The sequence below is a fragment of the Piliocolobus tephrosceles genome, chromosome 13 (genome assembly GCF_002776525.5).
Source record: "Piliocolobus tephrosceles isolate RC106 chromosome 13, ASM277652v3, whole genome shotgun sequence".
Classification (NCBI taxonomy): domain Eukaryota; kingdom Metazoa; phylum Chordata; class Mammalia; order Primates; family Cercopithecidae; genus Piliocolobus; species Piliocolobus tephrosceles.
This window is the reverse complement of record NC_045446.1, coordinates 46,931,231-46,955,682: the sequence shown is the minus strand read 5'-3', so window position 1 is coordinate 46,955,682 and position 24,452 is coordinate 46,931,231. Positions and strand designations below refer to the sequence as shown.

Sequence of the window (24,452 nt, the reverse complement as noted above, 5' to 3'; positions counted from 1 at the left end):
TTGGAGTTTAGGTCTGTGCTTTTCTGTACATTACATCCTTTTTAATGATGCGAAGGAAAAATGCAGTAGGGTCAATGAGACAAATGGAATGCAGGTTGCTGGGGAAAGAATGCAGGTTGTGCGTTACAAATGCACACACATTTACAGTGCCACTTGGGTTCTGAACTTCGCGGTTAAATTGATTTAAAAACTAGTCTAGAGGTGGTAAAACAATCAGCGAATGAAAATATTTAGGTTTGCTTCAGGAGGTCGCAAACCACTTCTTGGTTAATAGAAATGGGAAATTAAGGGCCACCTTCAGGCATTTAACTGAATTGTTCTGGGGATTTAATTTGGCTTTCGACTCAAGTAAAAGTTTTGTTGCTTTTGGTTTTTAAAGTAATGTAAGTTTATCGTGCCAATGGTAAGATATCTTTCTGGACGCGTGCACCTGCTCTCGCAATCACTGACTGTGGTCAGCATCCTCCTTAGAGCAGCGCCCCGGGCCACTTGGATCCCGGCCTCAATTTACTAAGCGAACTCAGAGGATGCCCGGAGTCCTGGACTGCAGAGCCGCTCGCGAGAGGCACCGGGGCTGTAACCGCGCAACCTCGTGCCGTGGGCGGGGACGAGGGAGGCTTCCCCGGCCGGTGCGCGCCCTGGCGCGAAAGTGCGGCGCGGGCGGGGCTGGTCACGCGCCTGGCTTCCTGCAGTGCGAACCCTGGAAATCCAGGCGACTTCGCAGTTGCCGAAGGGACCCGAAGAAGTGAGATGTGCAAAAGCGCCGGCTGGAAATCCCGGCTGTGTCTCCGTCAACTCTTTACGCAACAGAGGGCTCCCTCGGCCCTTGGTTTTTACCGGGCCGCCTGCTCCCACTCGGCGAAAAAAATTCCAGAGCGGCTGCCGTGGCAATGGCGTGGAGGGCTGCCTCCTCCGCGTGGGAGGCGCTCCTGCTTTTGTGGTGCGCACTGATGACCGCAGGTAGGGGGCGGGTGGGGTGGGCTGGGGTGGGGGCGGGTGGGGTGGGCTGGGGTGGGTACGGCTAGGGTGGGCTGGGGCGGAGGCGCCTGGCGCCAGAGGGTCCTCGCGGTCGGCTCCCTAGCGCCCCTCCGGGGGATCGCGACGTCCTGGGGACTGGGGGCTCTATTTTCTTTTCTTTTTCTTTCTTTTCTTTCTTTCTTTCTTTTTTTTTTGAGACGGAGTGTCGCTCTCGCCCAGGCTGGAGTATGGTGGTGCGACCTCGGCTGACTGCAAGCTCCGCCTCCCAGGTTCACGCCATTCTCCTGCCTCAGCCTCCCGAGTAGCTGGGACTACGGGCGCCCGCTACCATAACCGGCTAAGTTTTTATAGTTTTAGTAGAGACAGGGTTTCACCGTGTTAGCCAAGATGGTCTCGATCTCCTTGACCTCGTGATCCACCCACGTCGGCCTTAAAAAGTGCTGGGATTACAGGCGGGAGCCACCGCGCCGGGCCTGGAGGCTCTATTTTCAAGCGCCCCTCGTTTGTGAGATGCGGAGTCCCAGATGCAACAGGTTTATATTGAAGGCCTGCCCTGTGCAGGGTCGGCACCTGTGCGAGCGGAAACGATGCTTCCTTGGATGTCGCGCGCTCGGTGCCTCGGTAATCCGCGCCTCTCTTGCGTCATCCGAGGGGTCGGAGCAGAGAAGAAAATCAGGGAATGGGGAAAATAGGAAAATGATTCACCCGCATATCAGTGGGTCCTCCTGGCTTTGCTAAGTAAGGTCTTTACTGAGAGAGGGAGGGGAGTGTTTTGATCTTGAGGTGACCTTCAAAAGTTCTCTTACTTTTTTGGGAACTCGTATCGGAGTGTTCTGCGTTAACTTAAACAGGAGACTAAAAGGCTGAAACGCGTATGTAGAGATATTTAAACTCATTTCTAACTAGAAGAATGGCAATTAAACAACAAGATGCTGCTTGACCCTTACTAGGCTGGCCACAATACACTCCTGGGTGCCAGGTGCTGGAGGGAGGCGCGCTCTGGGTGCCCCGAGTCACTGCAGGTGGAGGCGTGCCGCGCGTGAGGACCTCACCGTGGAGCGCTGGGCGGCAGCTTCACACCACGCCCTTGCTGCTTGCCGAGCAGCGTGAACGGATGTTGAAGACAAAGAGCCAAGCAGTGGACATACAATGTAATACCATTTCCACAGTTTGAGAAACAGAAGATACAGCCTTAAAGAGAACAAAAATGTATGTTAAACACCTTAGAATGGCTGCCCAATGGGAGAGGGAAATGAAAATAAAAACGAGTGAATAGCATTTCTATACATTTGCAATGAGCAATGTGAAAATAAGACAGTTCCGAGTGAAGTGTGGGCGGCAACGAAAGCCAAATTTGCGCCGAACTCGGCGCTGGTGGCTGGCAGCACTTCCACGCTCTCAATCTGGGTCTCCTCGAGCTCCAAGTGGCGCCTGGGGGCTCCCGTCGCGCCCACCCGGTCCCGGGCCTGGCGCCCCCTCCTCAGGAGCCTCCGGTCCCAGCCACTTTCGTCGGGTCCTCGTCCCCGCGGATGCTGGCGGTGGTGGAGAAGGGCCGCGCGGTCTCTGGGAAGCGGAGAGGGAGGAACGCCGTTTGGCTGTGCGGCGGCGCTTTAGTGGCAGCAGCAGCAGCTCCTGGGAGGAAGCTAGTTCGGGCTTCCGAAGCGAGGCTTCGAGGAGCGAGGCGGCCGCTGCATGACGGTGGGACCCCAGAACCAGGCGTTGGTGCTGGACTTCGGCACCGGAAGAGACTGAAATTGAAAACCATCGGAAGCTTTCGCCTAACAAATCATTTCCGCCCACAAGAAATCCCTACACCTTAGAATGGAACATCTATTTCCCGGGCTGCTATTCTGTGTGGAAGCAAATTTAAAGTGGTACAAGAAAAAAAAAATCCAATCAGACAAAGGAATTCGTCAGATTTTAATGCAAGATATTAAGATATTCTAGCTCATCTTTTTTTTTTTTTTTTTTTTTTGAGACGGAGTCTCACTCTGTCGCCCAGGCTGGAGTGCAGTGGCCGGATCTCAGCTCACTGCAAGCTCCGCCTCCCGGGTTTACGCCATTCTCCCGCCTCAGCCTCCCGAGTAGCTGGGTCTACAGGCGCCCGCCACCTCGCCCGGCTAGTTTTTTGTATTTTTTAGTAGAGACGGGGTTTCACCATATTAGCCAGGATGGTCTCGATCTCCTGACCTCGTGATCCGCCCGTCTTGGCCTCCCAAAGTGCTGGGATTACAGACTTGAGCCACCGCGCCCGGCCAGAAAATGTTTTAAAGAACGTTAGGTTTTATTTCAGAAATGAACTTCAAAAGAGCAGTTTGTAAAGCTGTAGTTAACAATCCTCCCTGGTTGGAGGGCTCTAGAACGGGAGATTCTCTATGCAGGTTATACCACTAGTTGATTTGAAAAGATAAATGCATAGATGCTTTTCCTTGGAAACAAGACTGCAGAAAATTCCAAGACTAGAAAATTCTAGTCCTTGAAAAAGGGGAATGCTCTTAAGCTGTTATTAAGGTACTAAACTCTGTACCTTTAAATGAAAATATATGGAGGTCTGGGGTGAGCACTTGGGCACTCTGAAAATAGATGACTTTTCCCAAATTTGCCTTCTAAATTTTGATTTGTTGATTTAAATCTTTTAAATTTATGTAGTCTGGCACTCAGGTTTGTATTCCTTTTAAGCACATGTTAGTGTTTTTGATATTTTCCCCTCCCCCTCCGACCCCCCAATTCTTTTTTTTTTTTTTTTTTTTTTTTTATGAGACAGAGTCTCGCTTGGTTGCTCGGGCTGGAGTGCAGTGGCCGGATCTCAGCTCACTGCAGGCTCCGCCTCCCGGGTTTATGCCATTCTCCTGCCTCAGCCGCCCGAGTAGCTGGGACTACAGGCGCCCGCCACCTCGCCCGGCTAGTTTTTTGTATTTTTTTAGTAGAGACGGGGTTTCACCATGTTAGCCAGGATGGTCTCGATCTTCTGACCTTGTGATCCACCCGTCTCGGCCTTCCAAAGTGCTGGGATTACAGGCTTGAGCCACTGCGCCCGGCCTCTTTTTTTTTTTTGATAGTCTCTTTTCATTTATAAGAGTGAGGATAGAACTAGGTGGCCTGGCTGCTTCTCTCGTATCCTTGGCTCCTCCATTCTTTGGTTGGCCACCAGGGGGAAGTATACTGTTTTTTGGTTACAGTTGACCCTATCTTCATTTTGTAGGTCAAGTCTGGTTTTGCTTTGATACTTTGATACATAGAACATAAAGCTTGTCACCATGTTTCCCTAATGTATTATTTTTAAAAATGGACTTGCACAAATCTTTGAGTAAGTTGGCAGGTTTTTGGATACATTTTTTGTTAACATTAATTTTGAAAACTTTATTTAGATATATTGGGTGTGACTAATGAAAGGACATGTTTGATGGCAACAAGGGGAATTTGGTTTCTGACATTTATCTAAATATTGATGTCTGGCTCTGCATTGTTAGTAATGAGTCTGACTTCTTTGGAGTTGCACTCTTCTTTGAAACAGCAAATGTAATATTTTGAACTGTCCTTGCACTTTTTGTTGGAATAGGTATAAGCGTAAACTTGCTAGCAACCTACTGTTCTAAAATAGAAAACATCTAGCCAGTCGCAGTGGCTCATACCTGTAATCCCAACACTTGAGGCAATGGGAGGATTACTTGAGCCCAGGAGTTGGAGACCAGCCTGGGCAACTTAGTAAGACTCCATCTCTACAAAAAACCAAAAAATTAGCTGAGCATCGTGGTGTGTGCCTGTAGTCCCAACTACTTGGGAGGCTGAGGCAGGAGGTTCACTTGAGCCCAGGAGGTGGAGGCTGCAATGAGCAGTGATAGCACCACTGCACTCCAGCCTGGGTGACACAGCAAGACCCTATCTCTAAATAAATAAATAGGAAAACATCAAAAAAAGAGAAAATTCTCTTTACAATAGCATCAAAAACAGTAAAATACTTATGAGTAAATTTAACAAAAGAAACAAAGTATATACTCTGGAAACTGTAAAATATTGCTGAAAGAAATTTAAGATCTAAATAAATGAAATGGAAAAATGTCCTGTCTTAGTCTTGCCAGGCTACCATAACAGATATATACTGTGTGGCTGAAACAGAAATTTTTTTCTCATGATTCTGGAGGCTGGGAAGTCCAAGATGAAGGTGTGGATGATCTGGTTTCTGGTGAGAGCCTCATTTCTGGTTTATAGAAGGATACCTTCTTGCTGTATCTTTACATGGTGGAGAGAGACATATCTCTCTGTCTTGTCTTCATTTATTTATTTATTTATTTATTTTTGAGTCTCTCTGTCATCCAGGCTAGAGTACAGTGGCATTATCACAACTGACTGCAGCCTTGAACTTCTCAGCACAAGGGATCCTCCTACCTCAGCCTCCCAAGTAGCTGGGACTACAGGTGCTAACCACCATGCTGGGCTAATTTATTTTTATTTTTTTGTAGAGACAAGGTCCCATTATATTGCCTAGTCTGGTCCAGAACTCCTGGGCTCAAGCAATCCTCTGGCCTCAGACTCCCAAAGTGCTGGCGAACCACCAGGCCCAGCCTCATGTCTTGTCTTTTTCTTTTCTTTTCCTTTCTTTTCTTCCCTTCCTTCCCTTCCTTCCCTTCTTTCTTTTCTCTTCTCTTCTCTTCTCTTCTCTTCTCTTCTCTTCTCTTCTCTTTTCTTTTCTTTTCTTTTCTTTTCTTGACAGAATCTCACTCTGTCACCCAGGCTGGAGTGCAGTAGCACGATCTTGGCTCACTGCACCCTCTGCCTCCTGGGTTCAAGCAATTCTCCTGCCTCAGCCTCCTGAGTAGCTGGGATTACAGGCACCTGCCACCACACCTGGGTAATTTTTTGTATTTTTAGTAGAGATGGGAATTCACCATGTTAGCCAGGATAGTCTCAATCTCCTGACCTCACGATCCGCCTGCCTCAGCCTCCCAAAGTGCTGGGATTACAGGCATGAGCCACTGTGCCCTGCCTCATGTCTTTTCTTGTAAGGGCACTAATCTCATTCATGAGGACTCTCCCCTTATGACCTAATCACTTCCCAAAGGCCCTGCCTCCAGATACCATCACAATGGGAGTCAGGCCTCAATTTGAATTTTGGAGGATTCCAGCATTCAGTCCATAGCACATCCCAAAAACTTGTTCATAAATTGGAGAACTGAACATTGTGTTCTCTTATTGCCACAGGTGATCTGAAAGTGGAGATGATGGCAAGGGGGATTCAGATCACACACCGGAATGACAATGTTACCATATCCTGCAAAGTCATTTATTCCCAACCCCTCAACATCACTTCTATGGGTATCACCTGGTTTCGGAAGAGTCTGACATTAGACAAAGAAGTCAAGGTCTTTGAATTTTTTGGAGATCACCAAGAGGCATTCCGACCTGGAGCCATTGTGTCTCTATGGAGGCTGAAGAGTGGGGACGCCTCACTGCAGCTGCCTGGAGTCCAGCTGGAGGAAGCAGGAGAGTACCGATGTGAGGTGGTTGTCACCCCTCTGAAGGCACAGGGAACAGTTCAACTTGAAGTTGTGGGTGAGTGTCTCAGTATAGTGCCCTATAGTTCCCATGGTGTTGGGGTTAACAACAACAAAACCCAAACACCTCTTTGAGCTCCACTTTCCTGTATTATAAAATGGTCTGGTAATACATGACTGAACTTGGTGGCTGTATTAGTTTGCTAAGGCTGCCATAACAAAATACCTTTGACTGGGTGGCTTTAAACAACAGATGTTTATTTCTCACACTTCTGGAGGCCAGAAGTCTGAGATGAAGATATCAGCAGGATTGGTTTTTTTCTGAAGCCTCTCTCCTCTGGCCATCTTCTCCCTGTGTCTTCACATGGTCTTTCCTTTGTGCCAATATCTGTGCCCTAATTTCATCTTCTTATAAGGATACCAATCATATTGGATCAGAGCCCACCCTAATAACCCCATTTTTAACTGAATTACCTCTTTAAAGAACCTATCTCTAAATACAATCACATTCAGAGATATTGGGAATTCTGGGAGGACATACGAATTTTAGGAGGATGTAATTCAGTCCAGCATGGACCTCCATAATTGTACATAAGACTTTGAATGTTTTGTCCATAGTAATTTTGGGAGTGAGAGGCATATTAATTAGGATTCACTTCCTCTGCAACTGACAGAAGAATAACAGCGACAGTGGCTATATATAGCCAACTGATGGTGGCCGTATATATAGCCACTGTTCTTCCAGGCTTTATATATCTATAGAAAGGGTCTACATAGGAGACAGGGTCTCGCTCTGTTGCGCAGGCTGGAGGGCATGGCACAATCATAGCTCACTTCAACTCCAGGGCTCAGGTGATCCTCCTGCCTCAGCCTCCTGAGTAGCTAGGACCTCGGGTGCATGCCACCACGCCTGGTTAATTTTTACACTTTTGTGTAAAAAAATGTAAAATGGGACCTTGTGTTGCCCAGGCTGGTCTCCAACTTCCGGCCTCAAGAGATCCTACTGCCCTGGCCTCTCGACGTGCTGGCATTACAGGGATGAACTACCATGCCTGGCCAACAGTGGCTTTTAAAGACATTAATAGATTTTTTTTTTTTTTAGAACAGTTTTAGATTTACAGAAACATTGCAAAAATAGTATGAGAGTTCTCATATCACTCTCACCCTGCATACCATTTCCCCTATTATTAACATCTTGCATTCGTTTGGTACCTTGATATAATTAATGAACCCATATTGACATTTTACTACAATTAAAGTCTGTAGTTTATTCCTATTTCCTTAGTTTTTACCTAATGTCCTTTTTCTGCTCTAGGATCCCATCAGAATACATTGCATTTAATTGTTATATGTTCTTAGGCTCCTTTTTGCTCTGACAGTTTCTTAGACCTTATTTTTGATGTCCTTAACAGTTTGGTGAGGGTATTGGTCAGGTATATTGCAGGATGTCACTCAATTAGGATTTGTCTGTTGTTTTCCTCATAATTGGACTTGGGGTTATGGGTTTTTGGAGGAACATTGCAGAGGTAAACTGCCATTTTCATCACATCAAATCACATGACTTATGACTGTTGATGTTGACCTTGACCATGTAGTTGAAGTAGTGTTTGTCTGGTTTCTCTACTGAAAAGTTACTCTTCCCCCTATTTTCATACTGTACTCTTTGAAAGGAAGTCACTCTGTGCAGCCCACACTTAAGGTGGGGGGTTACTTATGTTCTCCTCCTTGGGGGTGGAGTATCTACATAATTTTTTAAAGAATTCTTCTGCATGGGAGATTTATCTCTTTTCTCCTATTTATGAATTTATTCAATCATTGATATCAATAAGGACTCAAGGATATTTATTTTATACTTTGTGTTATAATGCAGTACTACTTTATTTTTTCTCAAATTGTTCCAGCTTTGGCCACTGGGAGCTCATTCATTTGGCTCTTGTGTCACATTGACATACCCCAATCACTGTAAGATGTTGTTTTATTTTATTATTTTATTTTTTGTTTTATTTAATTTTTGGCAAATCCATATCAAGGATTTTGTTTGATTTTAAGCACTTTTTACTTTTTGGCACTATAAGATGCTCCAGACTCATGTTGTATATTTCCTCTCTTGTATATTTCCTGGTTCTAGTCTTAGAACCAACCAATACTCCAAGAAACTTTGGTTCCTTTTATTGGAAAATGATATTAGAAACCAAGACCTAGACACTAAGTGTACTTTTTGCTACTGAGGTATCATTGGATTCTAGATCCTCTCAGCCAACAGAGCAAAGAAATATATGTATGTGTACTAACCTCTGCATATATACATATCTATAAATATTTCTGTGTGTAACCATCTGTACCTATATTAAATAAAACATTTGTTCTTACTGATGTCTCCAACTTTAATCCATTCTGGCTTATCTGTAAACTCCCACTCCAACAGTGAGAAACCTGTACCCACCATACTCTGTTTATTTAATTGTTTAATTATTAACCTGTACTCCCATAAGAAACAACTTTATCTACTAGAGTACAGTGCTTCTTGGCAATTCCTTTTTTTTTTTTTTTTTTGGAGATTTATTTTGAGACTGAGTCTCGCTCTGTTGCCCAGACTGGAGTGCAGTGGTGTGACCTTGGCTCACTGCAACCTCCACCTCCCAGGTTTAAGTGATTCTCCTGCCTTAGCCTCCCAGGTAACTGGGCTTACAGGTGCCTGCCACCATGCCTGGCTAATTTTTGTATTTTCAGTAGAGACGGAATCTTACCATGTTGGCCAGGCTGGTCTTGGACTCCTAACCTCAGGTGATTTGCCCATCTCAGCTTCCCAAAGTACTGGGATTACATGCATGAGCCACCACACCCGGCCCAGATTTTAGCCATTCTAATAAGTATATAGTGGTATCTCATTTGTTGTTTTAATTAGCAGTTCCCTAATGACATAATGTTGGACATCTTTTCATATTCTTACTTGCCATTCGTATGTCTTGTTTTTGTGTGTGTTTATTGGTCGTCCAGGCTGGAGTGCAGTGGTGTGATTACGGCTCACTTCCCAGGCTCAGGTGATTCTCCTAGGTTTCAGCCTCCCAAGTAGCTAGGACTACAGGTGCACATCTCCATGCCTGGCTAATTTTTGTATTTTTTGTAGAGATAGGGTTTTGTCGTGTTGCCCAGGCTGGTCTTGAACTCCTGGGCTCAAATGATCTACTTGTCTCAGCCTCCCAAAGTACTGGGAATTGTATGTCTTCTTTGATGAGATGTTTGTGCAGATTGCCTATTTTTTAACTGGGCTCATTTTTTAAATTGTTATGTTTTAAGAGTCCCTTGTACATTCTGGATACAAGCCTTTATCAGATAGATGTCTCACAAATATTTTCTCACAGTCTGTGTCTTGTCTCTTCATTGTCTTAACAATGTCTTTTGTAGAGCAGAAGTTCTTAACTTTAAAAAGTCAAACTTACTACATTTTTCTTTCATGGATCGTGCTCTTAACATTGTATCCTAAAGCTCATCACCAAACCCAAGGCTACCCAGATTTTCTCCTATGTTATCGTCTAGAAGGTTTATAGTTTTACCATTGATGTTTAGGTCTATGAGGCAGTTTACTTTAATTTTTGTAGAAAGTGTAAGGTTTGTGTCTATATTCTATATGCATTTTTATTTTTATTTTGCATATGGACACCTAATTGTTCCAGTATCGTTTGTTGAAAAGACTGTCCTTTCTCCATTGAATTGCCTTTGCTTCTTTGTCAAAGATCAGTTGAATATATTTGTATGGATCCATTTCTGGCTTTCTATTCAGTTTCTTTTTTTTTTTCTTTTAATACAGGCTGGAGTGCAGTGGCACAATCTTGGCTCACTGCAGCCTCTGCCTCCTGGGCCCACGCAATCCTACCATCTCAGCCTTCCGAGTAGCTTGTACTACAGGCTCGTGCCACCACTCCCAGCAAATTTGTGTATTTTTGTAGAGCTAGAGTTTTGCCGTGTAGCCCAGGCTGGTCTGGAACTTCTGAGCTCAAGTGATCTCACCCGCCTCAGTCTCCCAAAGTGTTGGGATTATAGGCGTGAGCCACCACGCCCTGCCCTATTCAGTTTCATTGATCTCTCTCTTCTTTCCCCCATACCACACTGTCTTGATTACTGTATTTTAGTAGTAAGTCTGGAAGTCAGGTAGTGTTAGTCCTTCATTTTTGTTGCCTTTCTTCAGTATAGTGTTGGCTCTCTGGATTTTTTCTTTCGATATAAAGTTGATAATCTATTGATATGTGCAAAATAGCTTTCTGGGATTTTGATTGGGATTGCATTGAATCTAGAGATCAAGTTGGGAAAAATTGACATTTTTTTTTTTTTTTTTTTGAGGCAGAGTCTTGCTGTGCTGCCCAGGCTGGAGTGCAGTGGTACCATCTCAGCTCACTGCAACCTCTGCCTCCCGGGTTCAAGCAGTTCTCCTGCCTCAGCCTCCCAGGTAGCAGGGATTATGGGCATGTACCACCATGCCTGGCTAATTTTTGTATTTTTAGTAGAGACAGCATTTCACCAAGTTGGCCCGGCTGGTCTCAAACTCGTGACCTCAAATGATCCACCAGCTTCGGCCTCCCAAAGGGCTGGGATTACCGGTGTGAGCCACCACACCTGGCCAGTGGTATTATATTTTTAATTTCAAATTCCAGTTGCTCAATTGTTCATTCCTGTCAAGTAATTGATTTTTGCCTGTTAACTTTGTATCCTGCAACTTGCTTTAATCACTTATTCATTCCAGGGGTTTATTTTTTTTGGCCAAGTCTTGAGATTTTTCTACATAAATCATGCTGTCTATGAAAAATACAGTTTTATTTCTTCCATTATTTTTATTTTATTTTATTTTATTTTTTTTATTTTTTTATTTTATTTTATTTTAATAGAGATGAGGTCTCACTATGTTGCCTAGACTGATTTCAAACTCCTAAGCTCAAGTCATCCCTCCGCCTTGGCCTCCCAAAGTGCTGGGATTACGTTGTGTGAGCCACTACACCCAGCCTCATTTCTTCCATTCTAACTTTATATCTTTTATTTCCTTTTCTTGTCCTGTTATTCTAGCTTAGACTTCCATTACAATGTTGCATAGGAGTGGTTAGAAGGAACATCTTGCCCATTTCTGATTTTTACTTTCTAACCATGAAGTGTGATATTAGCTATTTTTTGGTAGATATTCTTTAGCAAGTTGAGGAAATTTCCCTTTTATTCCTAGTTCGCTAAGAGTTTTTCATATGAGTCACTGTTGGGTTTTGTCAAATACTTTTTCTGCATTATTGGTATGATCATATAATTTTATCTTTAGCCTGTTGATGTGATGACTTACATTAACTGATTTTTGAATGATAAGCCAGCCTTGCATATGTGTAATACACCTCTTTTGGTTATGGTATATAATTTTTTTTGTATTGTTGAATTAGATTTGCTAATATTTTCGTGAGGATTTTGTATGTATTTTAATGAGTGATATTGATCTGTAGTTATCTTTTCTGGTATTGTCTTTGTGTGGTTTTGGCAGTAGGGTAATATTGGGCTAGCAGAATAAGGTAGAATGTGTTCCCTCTGTCTACTTCTACTTTCTGGAAGAAATTGTAAAAAACTGGCATTCTTTATTCCTTAAATGTTTAGTAGGATTAACCTGTGAAACCATCTGAACCTGGTGCTTTCCTTTTTTGAAGGTGATTTTCTTCTTCTTCTTCTTCTTTTTTTTTTTTTTTTTTGTTAGTTATTGACTCAATTAATTTCTTCCTTCCTTCCTTCCTTCCTTCCTTCCTTCCTTCCTTCCTTCCTTCCTCCCTCCCTCCCTCCCTCCGAGCCTCTCTCCCTCCCTTCCTCCATTCCTTTCTCTCTCTCTCTCTTTCCTTTCTTTTCCCTTTTCTTTTCTTTTCTTTCATCTTTCAAGATGGGGTCCCACTCTGTTTCAAAGGTTGGAGTGCAGTGGTGTGATCACGGCTCATTACAGCCTTGACCTACTGGGCTCAAGCTCAAGTGATCCTCCCACCTCAGCCTCCCAAGTAGCTGGGGGCACACATGGGTGCCACCAAGCAGGGCTAATTTTTGTATTTTTTGTAGAGATGGCATTTCGCCGTGTTGCCCAGGCTGGCCTCAAAATCCTGAGCTCAAGTGATCCACCTGTCTTGGCCTCTGAAAGTGCTGGGATTATGAGAGTGAGCTGCCATGCTTGGCCATCTTTGTCTTTCTAAAGTTGAAATATGATATGGCTAGACGTGGATAGGCATATTTGGATATTTATCCTGCCTGGTATTCTCTGAGCTTCCTGGGTCTGTAGTTTGGTGTCTGTCATTAATTTTGGAAAATTCTCAGCCATTATTTCTTCAAAGTATTTCTTCTGCTCCTTTCTCTTTTCTTCTTCTTGTATTCCCATTATATATCTGTTACACCTTTTGTAGTATCCCACAGTTCTTGGATATTCTGTTTTTTTAAAATTCTTTTTTCTCCTTGTATTTCAGTTTGGGAAGTTTCTTTTTTTAAAATTTTTGTTTGTGACAGGGTCTCACTCTATCTCCCAGGCTGGAGTGCAATGGCAGGATCTCAGCTCACTGCAACCTCTGCTTCCCAGGTTCAAGCGATTCTTGTGCCTCAGACTCCTGAGTAGCTGGGACTACAAGTGTGCACAACCATGCCTGGCTAATTTTTGTTTCTTAAGTAGAGACGGGGTTTTCCCATGTTGGCCAGGGTGGTCGCCAACTGCCCACTTTGACCTCCCAAAGTGCTGGGATTATAGGCATGAGCCACCACACCGTTCTGAGTTTGGGAAGTTTCTATTATCATCTTCAAGCTCACTGATTCTTTCCTTGTCAGTTTCTTTCTTTCTTTCTTTTTTTTTTTTGAGACGGAGTTTTGCTCTTGTTGCCCAATCTGGAGTGCAGTGGCGCGATCTCGGCTCACTGCAACCTCCACCTCCCAGTTTCAAGTGATTCTCCTGCCTCAGCCTCCCAAGTAGCTGGGATTACAGGCATGTGCCACCATGCCTGACTAATTTTGTATTTTTATTAGAAATGTGGTTTCTCCATGTTGGTCAGGCTGGTCTCAAACCCCTGACCTCAGGTGATCCACCCACCTCAGCCTCCCAAAGTGCTGAGATTATAAGTGTGAGCCACCACGCCCAGCCTCCTTGTCAGTTTCAAGTCTACTGATGAACCCACTCAAGGCATTCTTCATTTCTTTAATGATATTTTGAGTTCTAGCATTCACTTTTGGTCTTAGCATCTCCATCACTCTGCTTATATTACCCATCTGTTTGTGCATGTTATCTGCTCTTTCTGTTAGTGCTGTTAACATTTTAATTATAGTTTTTTAAAAGTCCCTGTATGATAATTCTAAAATCTGTGTCATACCTGAGTCTGGGTCTGATGTTTACTTTGTTTTTATGTACTTTTTAGCATGTCTTATAATTTTTCAGTTGAAAGAGAGATATTATGTATCAGGTAATAGGCTTTTATTATGAAGTTTTATGTTAATTTGGCTAGGAGCTGCTTGCGTTTAATGCTTATTAATAGCTGTAGGTGCCAGAGATTTCAGTTTCTCTAGTGCTTTTTTCTCTCCTTTCCTATTGTCTTTGAGTTTCCTTATGAACTCCTTAAATAGGGTCTGTGCCTTTTAGCTCTCTCACTTGTAATTTTCCGTTATTATACTGGATCCCTGTTGATGTGGTAGTAAAGTGTTGGAGGAGAATCTGTTTATACTTTTATAATTAAATCTTATTCTTTTAGTGGCCTGAGCCTCTGGACTGTGACCTTCAGAAGTGTTTCTTAGCCTTTTCTTTTTCTCTCTTCTTAAGTGATACAGAAAGGCTATAGACAGCTGGAGTTGGCTAATTTTCTTCTCCCAGGTCAGATAAGGCTCTGACATCTTCCCTTGAGATGGAGGGAATAATCTGGGTGTATTTTAAAATGATTACTTCTTTCCATCCCCCAGAAAGAAGAGGAGATTTTTCTTGGCTCTTTACTGTGAGAATCTGTTAGGGTTCCTGGAAGTAAAACTCATGACAGTGTGGTAGCATCCTCAAGACTGGGTCCTAAGGATGAAAACGCATGAAAGTATGGTAGCATCCCTAAGACCAGAACCTGAGGAGGTTTTCATTCTCAAGCTAGTCCACACTCATCCTTTACTAGTTTGTCGGAGTTACTGCTTAAGTACTTCTACCAGTTTATGACTCCAGCAGCTTCTGCATGAGGCAATTTTGTCTTAACTGTAATTTTCTTAATCTCCTTCTTTCTCCAGTTTTCTGAGTCGCAGTTTGCCCTGTCACTTCAATTCTCCGAAGAATCTGAGAAAAGTGGTTGATTTTCAATTTGTTCAGCTTTTGTTCTTATTATAGGGTGGGAGCGATGACCTCTCATGTGACAGGGAAAACTGGAAGTCAATAGTGGTTTTGGAAATGGCAGTTTATTTTTCTTTCGGAACTGATGTAGCCAGCCAAGGGCAGATATGGCAGCTAGCTCTGTGATCATCTGGGACCCACGATCCTTTTATCTTGTCACTCTGCCATCTTCAGTATGTATCATCCACCTTGTGTTTGGAAATGGCCTATCCATCTCCAGTCATCACATAGTATTCCAAACATCCTGCCGAAAATATGAAGGAGACAGACAGAGAGAAAGAGACAGTCTTTTAAGACATCCTTTTAATTTAAGGATACTTCCTAGAAGTTGCTTTTGCCACTTTTGCTTAAATCCAGACCTACTAGACCCTGAGTTTGCATGGCCAAACATACCTGCAGTGGAGGTTGGGTGATACAGCTTTAATCTGGATATGTCACGGCCAGCTAAAAATGCATAGAATGGAAATTGAAGAGCAATTAGCAGTCTCTACCACAACAGTGTTCCAAGGCTTTCCTCAGATTATGAAAGGTGTCTGTGGCACAACATAGCTTAAGAAAACTCTGCTTTACAAAATTGCTGTGAGAGTTGGGGTCACAACACCCAGTTGGCACTGGCACCAACATACCCAGAATATTTAGCCCAAGCTGACTTGCATTCAGTCACTCACGTGTCCTGAAGGCTTGCCATGGGTCAGATGTCAGGCTGATAATAAACTAATCCCTCCCTACCCTTAAGGAGTGCCCAGTCTGATATTGTAAATCTCCAGCTCATTGCTGGACATGGTTACAGCATTATCTATGCCTCAGAGTCCCCATCTTTTAAAAAGAGTAGGCATCCTGTGTTTTTTGTCTTATCTGGCTACAGGGGCAGTGATGCACAGGTGTGAAGGTATGGTAGAAGCCAGTTAGCTTAAGGTGTGGCAGGGATAAAAGGCTGCTGGGCCCAACTCTGTATGACTTTTGTTTCCCTGGCAGCTTCCCCAGCCAGCAGATTGTTTCAGGATCAAGCGGTGGTGAAAGAGAATGAAGGCAAATATATGTGTGAGTTAAGTGAGTTCTACCCAAAGGATATTAATATAACGTGGGAGAAGTGGACCCAGAAGTCTCCCCATCACGTAGTGATTTCTGAGGACATCATCACTGGTCCCACCATCAAGAATATGGATGGTACATTTAACATCACTAGCTGCTTGAAGCTGAACTCCTCTCAGGAAGACCCTGGGACTGTCTACCAATGTGTGATATGGCATGAGTCCTTGCATACTTCCTTGAGGATCAACTTTACCCTGACTGCTCCTCGGCAGAGTCTTTCTGGTAAGGGTCTTTTTAGACATTTCTTCTCTTCCTTGCCTTGAGGGACTATAACATAAGACTTATTCCCACACAGCCCGGGGTCTTAGCTGGGGACTGAAGGGGAAGAAGAGAAAGCTGGGACTGGAAGGACCAAGCTGGGGTCTGGCCTAGCTCAGCCCCAGAGTCAGCAGTCCAGCCTAGGTCCCTACACCTGGGCAGAAGATGGTCTAGAGTGCTGACCATAGTCATCAGGTGGAGCAGGGCGACTTGTCAGCTCATGGCAGCTTCAGGGTTTTGGATGGTCCATATGGCTTGAAATAGGGAACCTGCCAGCTGCTAGGGGAATGGGGACAGTATCCTCCCATGTTCCCTGAGGATAAGGGGCTCTCAGGGGCCAGGGACCAGTCCTGCCGGCAGCCCTTCTAGTCAGGCTCTAGGTTCACTGTAAACTGTTGGCTGGTAGGCTGGTAGAGGCTGAATCAGTAGTCTTGTCTTTTTTTTTTTTTTTGAGATGGAGTTTTGCTTTTGTTGCCCAGGCTGGAGTGCAATGGCATGATCTCAGCTCACCACAACCTCTGCCTCCCATGTTCAAGCGATTCTCCTGCCTCAGCCTCCTGAGTAGCTGGGTCTACAGGCACGCACCACCACACACAGCTGATTTTGTATTTTTAGTAGAGACGGGGTTTCTCCATGTTGGTCAGGCTTGTCTCGAACTCCTGACCTCAGGTAGTCTGCCTGCCTCGGCCTCCCAAAGTGCTGGGATTACAGGCATGAGCCACCGCGCCCGGCCAGTAGTCTTGTTTTATGGGCTGTGTCCCAAGATGGGGAGGCTACAGTAGAGTGGTTCTGTAAATGCTCAGTGCCTTCCCCAGGCACACTGGATCCTTAAAACAGTTCACGGCAGACCTACTTCTGCTGGTGGGGTGGGACTTTTTGAGCTCATATGCCCTGGTCATAGCTCTGGTCTTGGGTAGGGATAACTCTGCTGGTAAAATGCATCTCCCTGGGTCTGAGAGGAGTAAAGAAGGCAGGGAGTGACTGGGGGCACTGAATGTGGTCAGGCTATGCCAGATGGGGCCCAGGATGGTCCTGGGGAGAGAGGAATTATTCTTGGAAGTAAGGATTAGGAGTGCGTATGGGTGGTGCAGGGCTGCAGGGAGGGTATGTGTGTCCACTGGGAGTATGAAATGGAAATATGCCTTGCATGTATGGTATGAGGTGTTGTCTGTGTCGTATGCACATAGGAGTAGAAGATGGTGTCCTATTACAGAAGGTTTGAAGATGAGGGTGGCACACTTATGTGGTATGTGGTGTTCATCTTCCATATTTTTGGCAAGCGCTACATACACTGTTCGGTGTGTGGAGGTATATGTGATAGGAATGGAGACGCTGAGACATGTGGTAGAGGGCTGGTGGTTAAATCTCTGACAAGGGGGATGACACAACCACACAGATTCCAGCAGCAGTTGTGTGGTTTCTCTGGCCCTTGCCTGTAGGTTTCCTGTTAATGTTTTCCTTCTCTCTCTGCAGAACCTGAGAAGACAGATATCTTTCCCACTCGTTGGTGGCTTATTCTATTAATTGCTGTTGGATTGATTTTATTAATTGTTTCGATTCTTTGGAAAAAGGTAAGGGGCTCCAAAGCAAAGTTCAGCCCTGTGTCTTGGGCTAGTAAAAAGCTTTTAGGGCGGCTGCTGCCAACCTTACGAGACTCAAGGGACAGGCCTGCTGGAGAGGACTTTGTCAGTCCCTCTTCACCATCAGGTGTTGGGAATGTTGGCTGTGTTCCAATCCAGTTTCCTTTCACAGAGGACCTAGCTGTCACATGCCGTCTGACCTTTGTATGGTGGTTTGTGACTCTGGGGTGATGTGTTGTAAAGCCTCCCTCTGTTTCTCCATACTAAGCAAGTATTATATCTCTGTGAATGAACCAGACTTGAGTGTTCAGACCAGGCCCTGAACTATGTGTGGGTTGCTTGTTTTTCTCACACATTTAGAAACTATGGCTCAGAGAGGGGAATTCCTCATACTTTATCTGATCAATAACTTACCATCACATTTCACTAGTTTGACTAAGAATTTCTAACCCGCACTAGGTATTTCTAAACTAAAACATGTTTCTAAACATTTTTATCCCTGACTATGGCCCAAATAGTAAATAAAACAGCTCAAGCTTTAGAGGCCCAAGAGACCTGTGAAAAGGTGTTGGTTAAAATAGTTTTAGATAATAAAAGGGCCCTCAGTTATTTATGGGCCTATCAAGGCAAAATCTGCACAACAGCTAGTACATCTCATTATAAATACTTTAGGAGAAGTGGAATAATCAATTAAGAAAAATGGCTCTTTATCTAAAGTTGGCCATTTAGATTCACAGGACTTATTCCTGTTGGATCTAAGCCAATGAGAAAACTGGATAAAAAGTGATTTTCAAATGTTTCTTGTGATATTCCAAATGGCATCGTGAGTGACTGTCCTGAGTATGGATATCCCTATCCCAAAGATGCTCCTATTATATGCAAGAGGGGGAAGCTTCTAAGATATGAGAAAGATCTGCCTGTGTCTCTCACAAGCTACAACTTAGCACTGGCCCTTCAGGCTTTATTTCTTTTGTGGCTCCTGGCTACACTTAATCCTCCCTAGGCACTGGAAGGGAACCTGCACTATCATGGCAGTGGTTCCTGACCTATTATGTTTAAATTCCACTGATATGGCAGCATGATTTGGGGACGTCCCTAACCTAGCCTCTTTTCTAGCGAGTGTGCTATCTCAGATGAGCTGAACAAAGGTCTATCATTTCCATGCCCTCATATGGAGACTTAACTGAAAGAGAAGATTGGGTAGGACCTGCACATGACAATCTTATCTTAGAAAAACCAGGGATAGGGGATTCTATAGCCAGAGACCTCTTCTGGTTTGCTGGTATTCCTGTCCTTGAAAGATCAGTACTTAATATTTCTGTTATGATGCAATGAGGGCAGAAGCCAACAGTAGAAGCCATAGAAGCACAACAACAATCCATAAACTCTTTAGCCTCAGTAGTTATGCAAAATAGATATCCTTATGGCCAAAGTAGGGGGTACCTGTGCAGTTTTAAAAAGAAGCATGTCACTTCTAGATCAACACCTCTAGTCAAGTGGAAGAGAATGTACAGGTGCTTAAAGATCAAATTAGAACGTTGACAGATTAAGAGAGAGTGCGGGCTCTAGTCTTAGTTGGCTACAATCTTTCCTGAATGGATTCCAATCTTCTTTGTGGAACTGGTTAGCTCCTTTATTAGGCCCCCTTTTGCTCGTGTGTTTTGCATTAATGTTTGGACTTTGTATATTCAATACTGTAACTCAAATTGTTTCCACTCACTTAGAGACTGTTAAACTCCAAATGGTGCTGCAGATGGAACCATGCATAGACACGCCATTCTTCTGGGGACGCTTAGACTAATCTCAGGAGGAGCCCTAACTGCTGTAACCCCAACGACGCCCCTTCCAGCAGGAAGCAGCCAGGAGTGGTCATCGTCCACTTTCCCCAACAGCAGTTGGGGTCTCCACTCCTGAAGCAGGAATGAGAGAGGAGGAAGGAAGAAACCAGTCAGGCAGGCAGTTAGGGTGGGTCCTCGGTAAAATTCTTCCAAACAAAAGAACAGCTTGAAAAATCAAACTGCAGGCACAGATAAGAGAATTTGTACAGGGAGGCTTGTCTTAGACATGTCCACAACTGCCTAGGTAAGAAAGACTACCCAGGAGACTTGCCCAGAGATGCCCACAATGGAAAATTCCTTCCCCTGAGACATGCGCAGTAAGGGGAACAAAGCCACATGGAGTAACTCAAGCTAAGGGCCTGCATGCACACTGGGAGAACAGGGTAGAACTACCATAAATTCATGCTTTATGCAAATGAGATGCCCAGCACTCATCAATTTCTTACAAAAGCCTCTGCATTCAAATGTGAAATGGCAACACTCTTTTGGGCCCCCTCTTGGCAGTGGGGAGCTTTCTTTTTTCACTTTTTAAACTTTTGCTCCAACCTCACCTTTGGGCTCCATGCTCCTTAATTTTCTTGGTTGTGAGACAAAAGAACTTCAGGTGATACCTTGGGCAATGAGAGACTGTTACACTGTGGTGCATTGGTGAGACTGTAAAACTATCAGTTTATTGCTGATAACCCCAACATCAACAATGATGCTTATGGAAAAAGAAAACAAATCCTTTATGATCAGCTGGATTCTGTAGTTGTTTGAAAAGATGACTCCAGTCCTTCACCCTTCCCTGCATTCATGTCCATTGCTGTGTAACTTTGCAGTGCCTCCAACCATGTGATGTCTTTCAGCCAACATAAGGAGACAGCAGTGAAGGTGTGCCAGTTCCCAGTGTAAGCCCCAAGAGGCCTTGTGTGTCTTCATTTGCTTCCTTGTGTGCTTCTAATGGTGCTGAGAGAAGGACAGGTCCAGACTAGCCTGCTGGAGGGTGAGAGATGCTGGCTCCCACATCCTTGTTGCTCCAGTGGAGGCCAGGCTAGATTAGATGACAGCCACCTGACTCCATGTGAGCAAATCTGAGATCAGCAGAGCTGGCAGAGCCAACTCTCAAATACTTGGAAAATACTTTTAATATGTAAAACATTTTAAATATTAATTTTTATTAATACATTAATATTTAAAATGTTTTTTAAAGCCACTGTTTTATACTGGCTTTGTTAACACAGCATAAGCTAAGTGCTACAACTCCTCAGAAACCTGAGCTTTGACCAAAAGGAGTGCGGTAGCCACAGAGATGTGCCTCTGAGGCCCCCTTCAAGAGAGAGCCTGTGTGAGGAGTGCAGTCAGCTGACGGGCTCCAGCTGCAGATCTCAGGGATCTGCTTCAGTATTCCAGCTGGTGCCCTGCTCTCCTCAGACTGCTCCTGCCATTGACTGAGCAAGGCAGGAGCTCTGTGTTGGGAGCTGATGCTGGAATACTGAACTACATCCCAAGATCTCCAGCTGCTTATCTCGGGGATCTGAGGTGGCCACGATTTTCTCAGAGTTGTATATTAGGTGCTAGAATAACATCATTTTGTTTGATGTCATTTTGTTATCACATTGATGGAAAAAAAATCAATTCCCAACCTGAGCCACTGTCTGTGTGGGGTTTTCATCAGGTACTCTGGTTTCCTCTCAGATCCCAGAGATGAGCACTTTCAGTAAATTGGGGTGTCTAAATGGTGCCAGTCTGAGTGAGGGTGTGGGTGTGAGCATGCCTTACAGCCGGATGCCATCCTCTCCAGGGTTGATGCCCACTTAGTGCTCTGAGCCACTGGCATAGGCTCTGGCCACCCACAACTCTAAATTGGAATCATTGGGTGAATAATTATTTGTTTTTAGTAATTTTTTTTTTTCAAGACAAAGTCTCACACTCTGTCACCCAGGCCGGAGTGCAGTGGCACAATCTTGGCCTACTGCAACCTCTACCTTCTGGGCTCAAGCAATACTCCCACCTCAGTTTCCTGAGTAGCTGGGACTACAGGCGCAGGTCACCATGCCTGGCTAATTTTTTTGGTGTTTTTGTAGAGATAAAACTCTCTACAAAATGTTGTCCAGGCTGGTCTCGAACTCCTGAGCTCAAGCTATCCTCCTGCCTTGGGCTCCCAAAGTGCGAGGATTACAGGCATGAGCCACCGTGCCTGGCCTAGTAATCATTCTTAAATGTATATGTAAACATTTATTTCAGTGTTAAATATTGAAGTGTTTGGTCTTTATTTAGAAGTTTGATGTGTTTTATGACCAGAAATATGCTGTGAACTTCATTCTTTCTTATAGCAATTAGCTTATGGGAAAATTGGTTTTGTTCCACGTTATTTTATTTGAAGTCATAGTTTCCTAGATCCTATCAACTCCATTAAATGAGGACTTACTATACTGTAGCCTGAGGCTCATCTTAGTCCTCCCTCATTCCCCCTGCCTCTCCCTTCACAGTCAGCCTGCACTGTGGTCTGAGGCTTTCCCCGCTACAGTCTCTCTCCTTTATCTTTCATGGAACCACCCCTAATTACTCACTTGTACTTCTGACTTCGTCTTGAAAGCTGCTTCCTGGAAGATCCAAACTGACACAAGGAGGGACTGAAGGATTCGAATAAGGGAAGTAACCCATTCACCGCTTATTTGAGATGGGGAACTGAAGGACTTTGGCAGTTCCTACACAGAGACAGATGGCGGAGATGACAAGGTTTCTCAGAGAATGCGTGAGTAACTGGAATGACTTTTCCTGATGACCCAGACAGCCTGCTCAAGAGCACACTGTTGGAGCTGCCCTCCTTGGATGGAACTATGGAATGATTTTTAGTCTTCTACTTCCCAGGTGAATGGGAAACCAAGGAGACAGTCAGCATTTAACAAAAAGGAATCTGCATCGCAGTCAGAACTGTGTTGCATTTGCTTCTCTCTGGATTACCTTGAAGTTACTCCCCTTCCCCCAATAATAATGGCATTATGAAAAAAATTGGAATTGGTCAAATGAAGTCAAGAGTAAACAGAGGAAAGACTACCCAAAGTGTGGTTTGCTTCAGTTGGGGGCTGATGATCTGGGGAGGAGGAGATGGGGACATATTTGTGCTGCAGGGAACAGTATTTCATGAAGGGGAGCTGTGTGACTAACAAAAGGGTTAACTGGATCCTATAAGCTATAGACAGCTTCTAGGTAGTGCCAACCTGTGCTGCATACCCAAACATTGTTTCTTCCCCCACTGAAGGTAATAAGCTGTGGAGTTGCACAGGCACTTTGTATTACTCGTTCCACTCATTGGCCTTGGTGCCTGCCAGGAACTGAGGTCAGGGGAAAGGGAGAAGGTCACACTCCTGGACCCAGGTTGGCCAGTCCAGGCAGCCTGCTCTTCACATCACTCCAGAGTTGGACCTGCCCAGAGTGGAACTAGAATAGGGTGTGGGTAGCACCTGCTTCCCCTCCCATAAAGAGTCAGTGCCCTAGGTGGGTAGATCTGGCAGGGGGGCTGCCAATAACCCAGAATCCAGCACAACAAAAGGCACTTCTGGCCCAGCTCTGACTAACCCTACTGTTTTTCCTTTCCCCAGCTTCTTTCAAGCTGGAATCAATCTGTTGTTCTTTGGACCTGAGGTCAACATGACTTTGATGAACGGAATTCATCTTCTTTCTAAAGTTATCTGGACACTTGGTACAACACAGAGTGTCTGATATCTGGGCCTGGGGAGACCTCAGAGGCCCTGGGGAGCCCAGAGACCTGTGGAGTGTCAGGGTGGCTCTCCTCCTGTGAATACAAGCTCCCAGGGAAAGTTCTCCCTAGAAAAAGATGTGGGGAAGGAGCTCAGATGGACAGAGCCTCCTGCCCGTGGAGAGAGTATGGGCCCTGGAGAAGCTGCGTGAGTCCTCTCCAGCAGAAGGGCCAGAGGTGCACATTAGTGGGGCTTGGGTGGGTCTCATGGTGACATTGGCTGGAGATGCCAAATCCACAGGTCTTAGGCCTGGGCAGGTTCTAGTGTGCGAGTGGCCTAGTTTTTCTAGACTAGCACACAGGAAGAGGGTGGCCTGGCTTGCCTTCCTTCTGAAGCTCAGGACTGAGGCCCAGGACACACCTTACACCATTGATAGGAGTTGGGGACAGATGGGTAGCAGATGTGCCCAATTGACTGGCTGGGAGAAGAGCCTGGAAGGCAAAGACCCCAGTGTTCCTGTAAGGAGGAGGAAGATAGAGGGCTCACCATGCACGTGGGCCAGAAAAAGTGCCAGTGAGATTGTTCTGACTCCATAGGTGTTTTGGACATAATCTAGGCTGTCACAGAACAGCCAAGCCTGCTGCCAGTTTCCAATCTGGGATCTCAGGTAGGCCCAGGGGCTTGCTGAGTTCCACCTTCCCTCTTGCCCTTGGTCTGGAGACAGCTTTCTCCCTGTGGTGAATGTGACACAAGGTGCAGCCCTACTAAAAGCTGGAGCTTGGATCACTGGGATTGTGTGCTGTGGGAAAGAGGGGGAGGGAAGAGCAGGGCTGTGGCATTAGACAGACTTTCACTGAAATCTTGGACCTGCCTCCTACTAGCTGTGAGATCTTGGCAAATTACCTCCTGCTATAGGCTAAATGTCTGTGTCCCCCTAAAATGCACATGTTAAATCCTAATGCCCAAGGTGATGGTATTTGGAAGTGGGACCTTTGGGAGGTGATTAGGTGATGAGGGTGGAGCCCTCGTGAATGGGATTGGTGCCCTTGTGTAACAAGGCCCCAGAGAGCTCCCTCACACCTTCCACCATGTAAGGTTACAGGGGAAATACAGCCATTTAAGAAGCAGGTCTTCAGCAGACACTGAATCCACGGGCACCTTGATCTTGGACTTCCCAGGTTCCAGACTGTGAGTAA

General features: G+C 44.9%; 1 protein-coding gene across 2 annotated transcripts; it reads left to right on the top strand.

The window, feature by feature from the left end:
* The first annotated feature begins 646 nt into the window (after window positions 1-646).
* On the top strand, window positions 647-22,612 carry NCR3LG1 (natural killer cell cytotoxicity receptor 3 ligand 1). 2 transcript variants are annotated; one of them, XM_023230970.2, is made up of 5 exons: window positions 647-960; window positions 6,178-6,528; window positions 15,781-16,119; window positions 17,629-17,726; window positions 22,152-22,612. In XM_023230970.2, the coding sequence occupies exons 1-5, from the start codon at window positions 891-893 to the stop codon at window positions 22,203-22,205; spliced, it is 912 nt and encodes a 303-aa protein (XP_023086738.2). In that variant the 5' UTR covers window positions 647-890; the 3' UTR covers window positions 22,206-22,612. The 2 variants fall into 2 exon arrangements, with proteins under 2 accessions (XP_023086738.2, XP_023086740.2); XM_023230972.2 differs by lacking the exon at window positions 22,152-22,612 and adding an exon at window positions 19,460-21,491.
* Window positions 22,613-24,452: the final 1,840 nt, after the last annotated feature.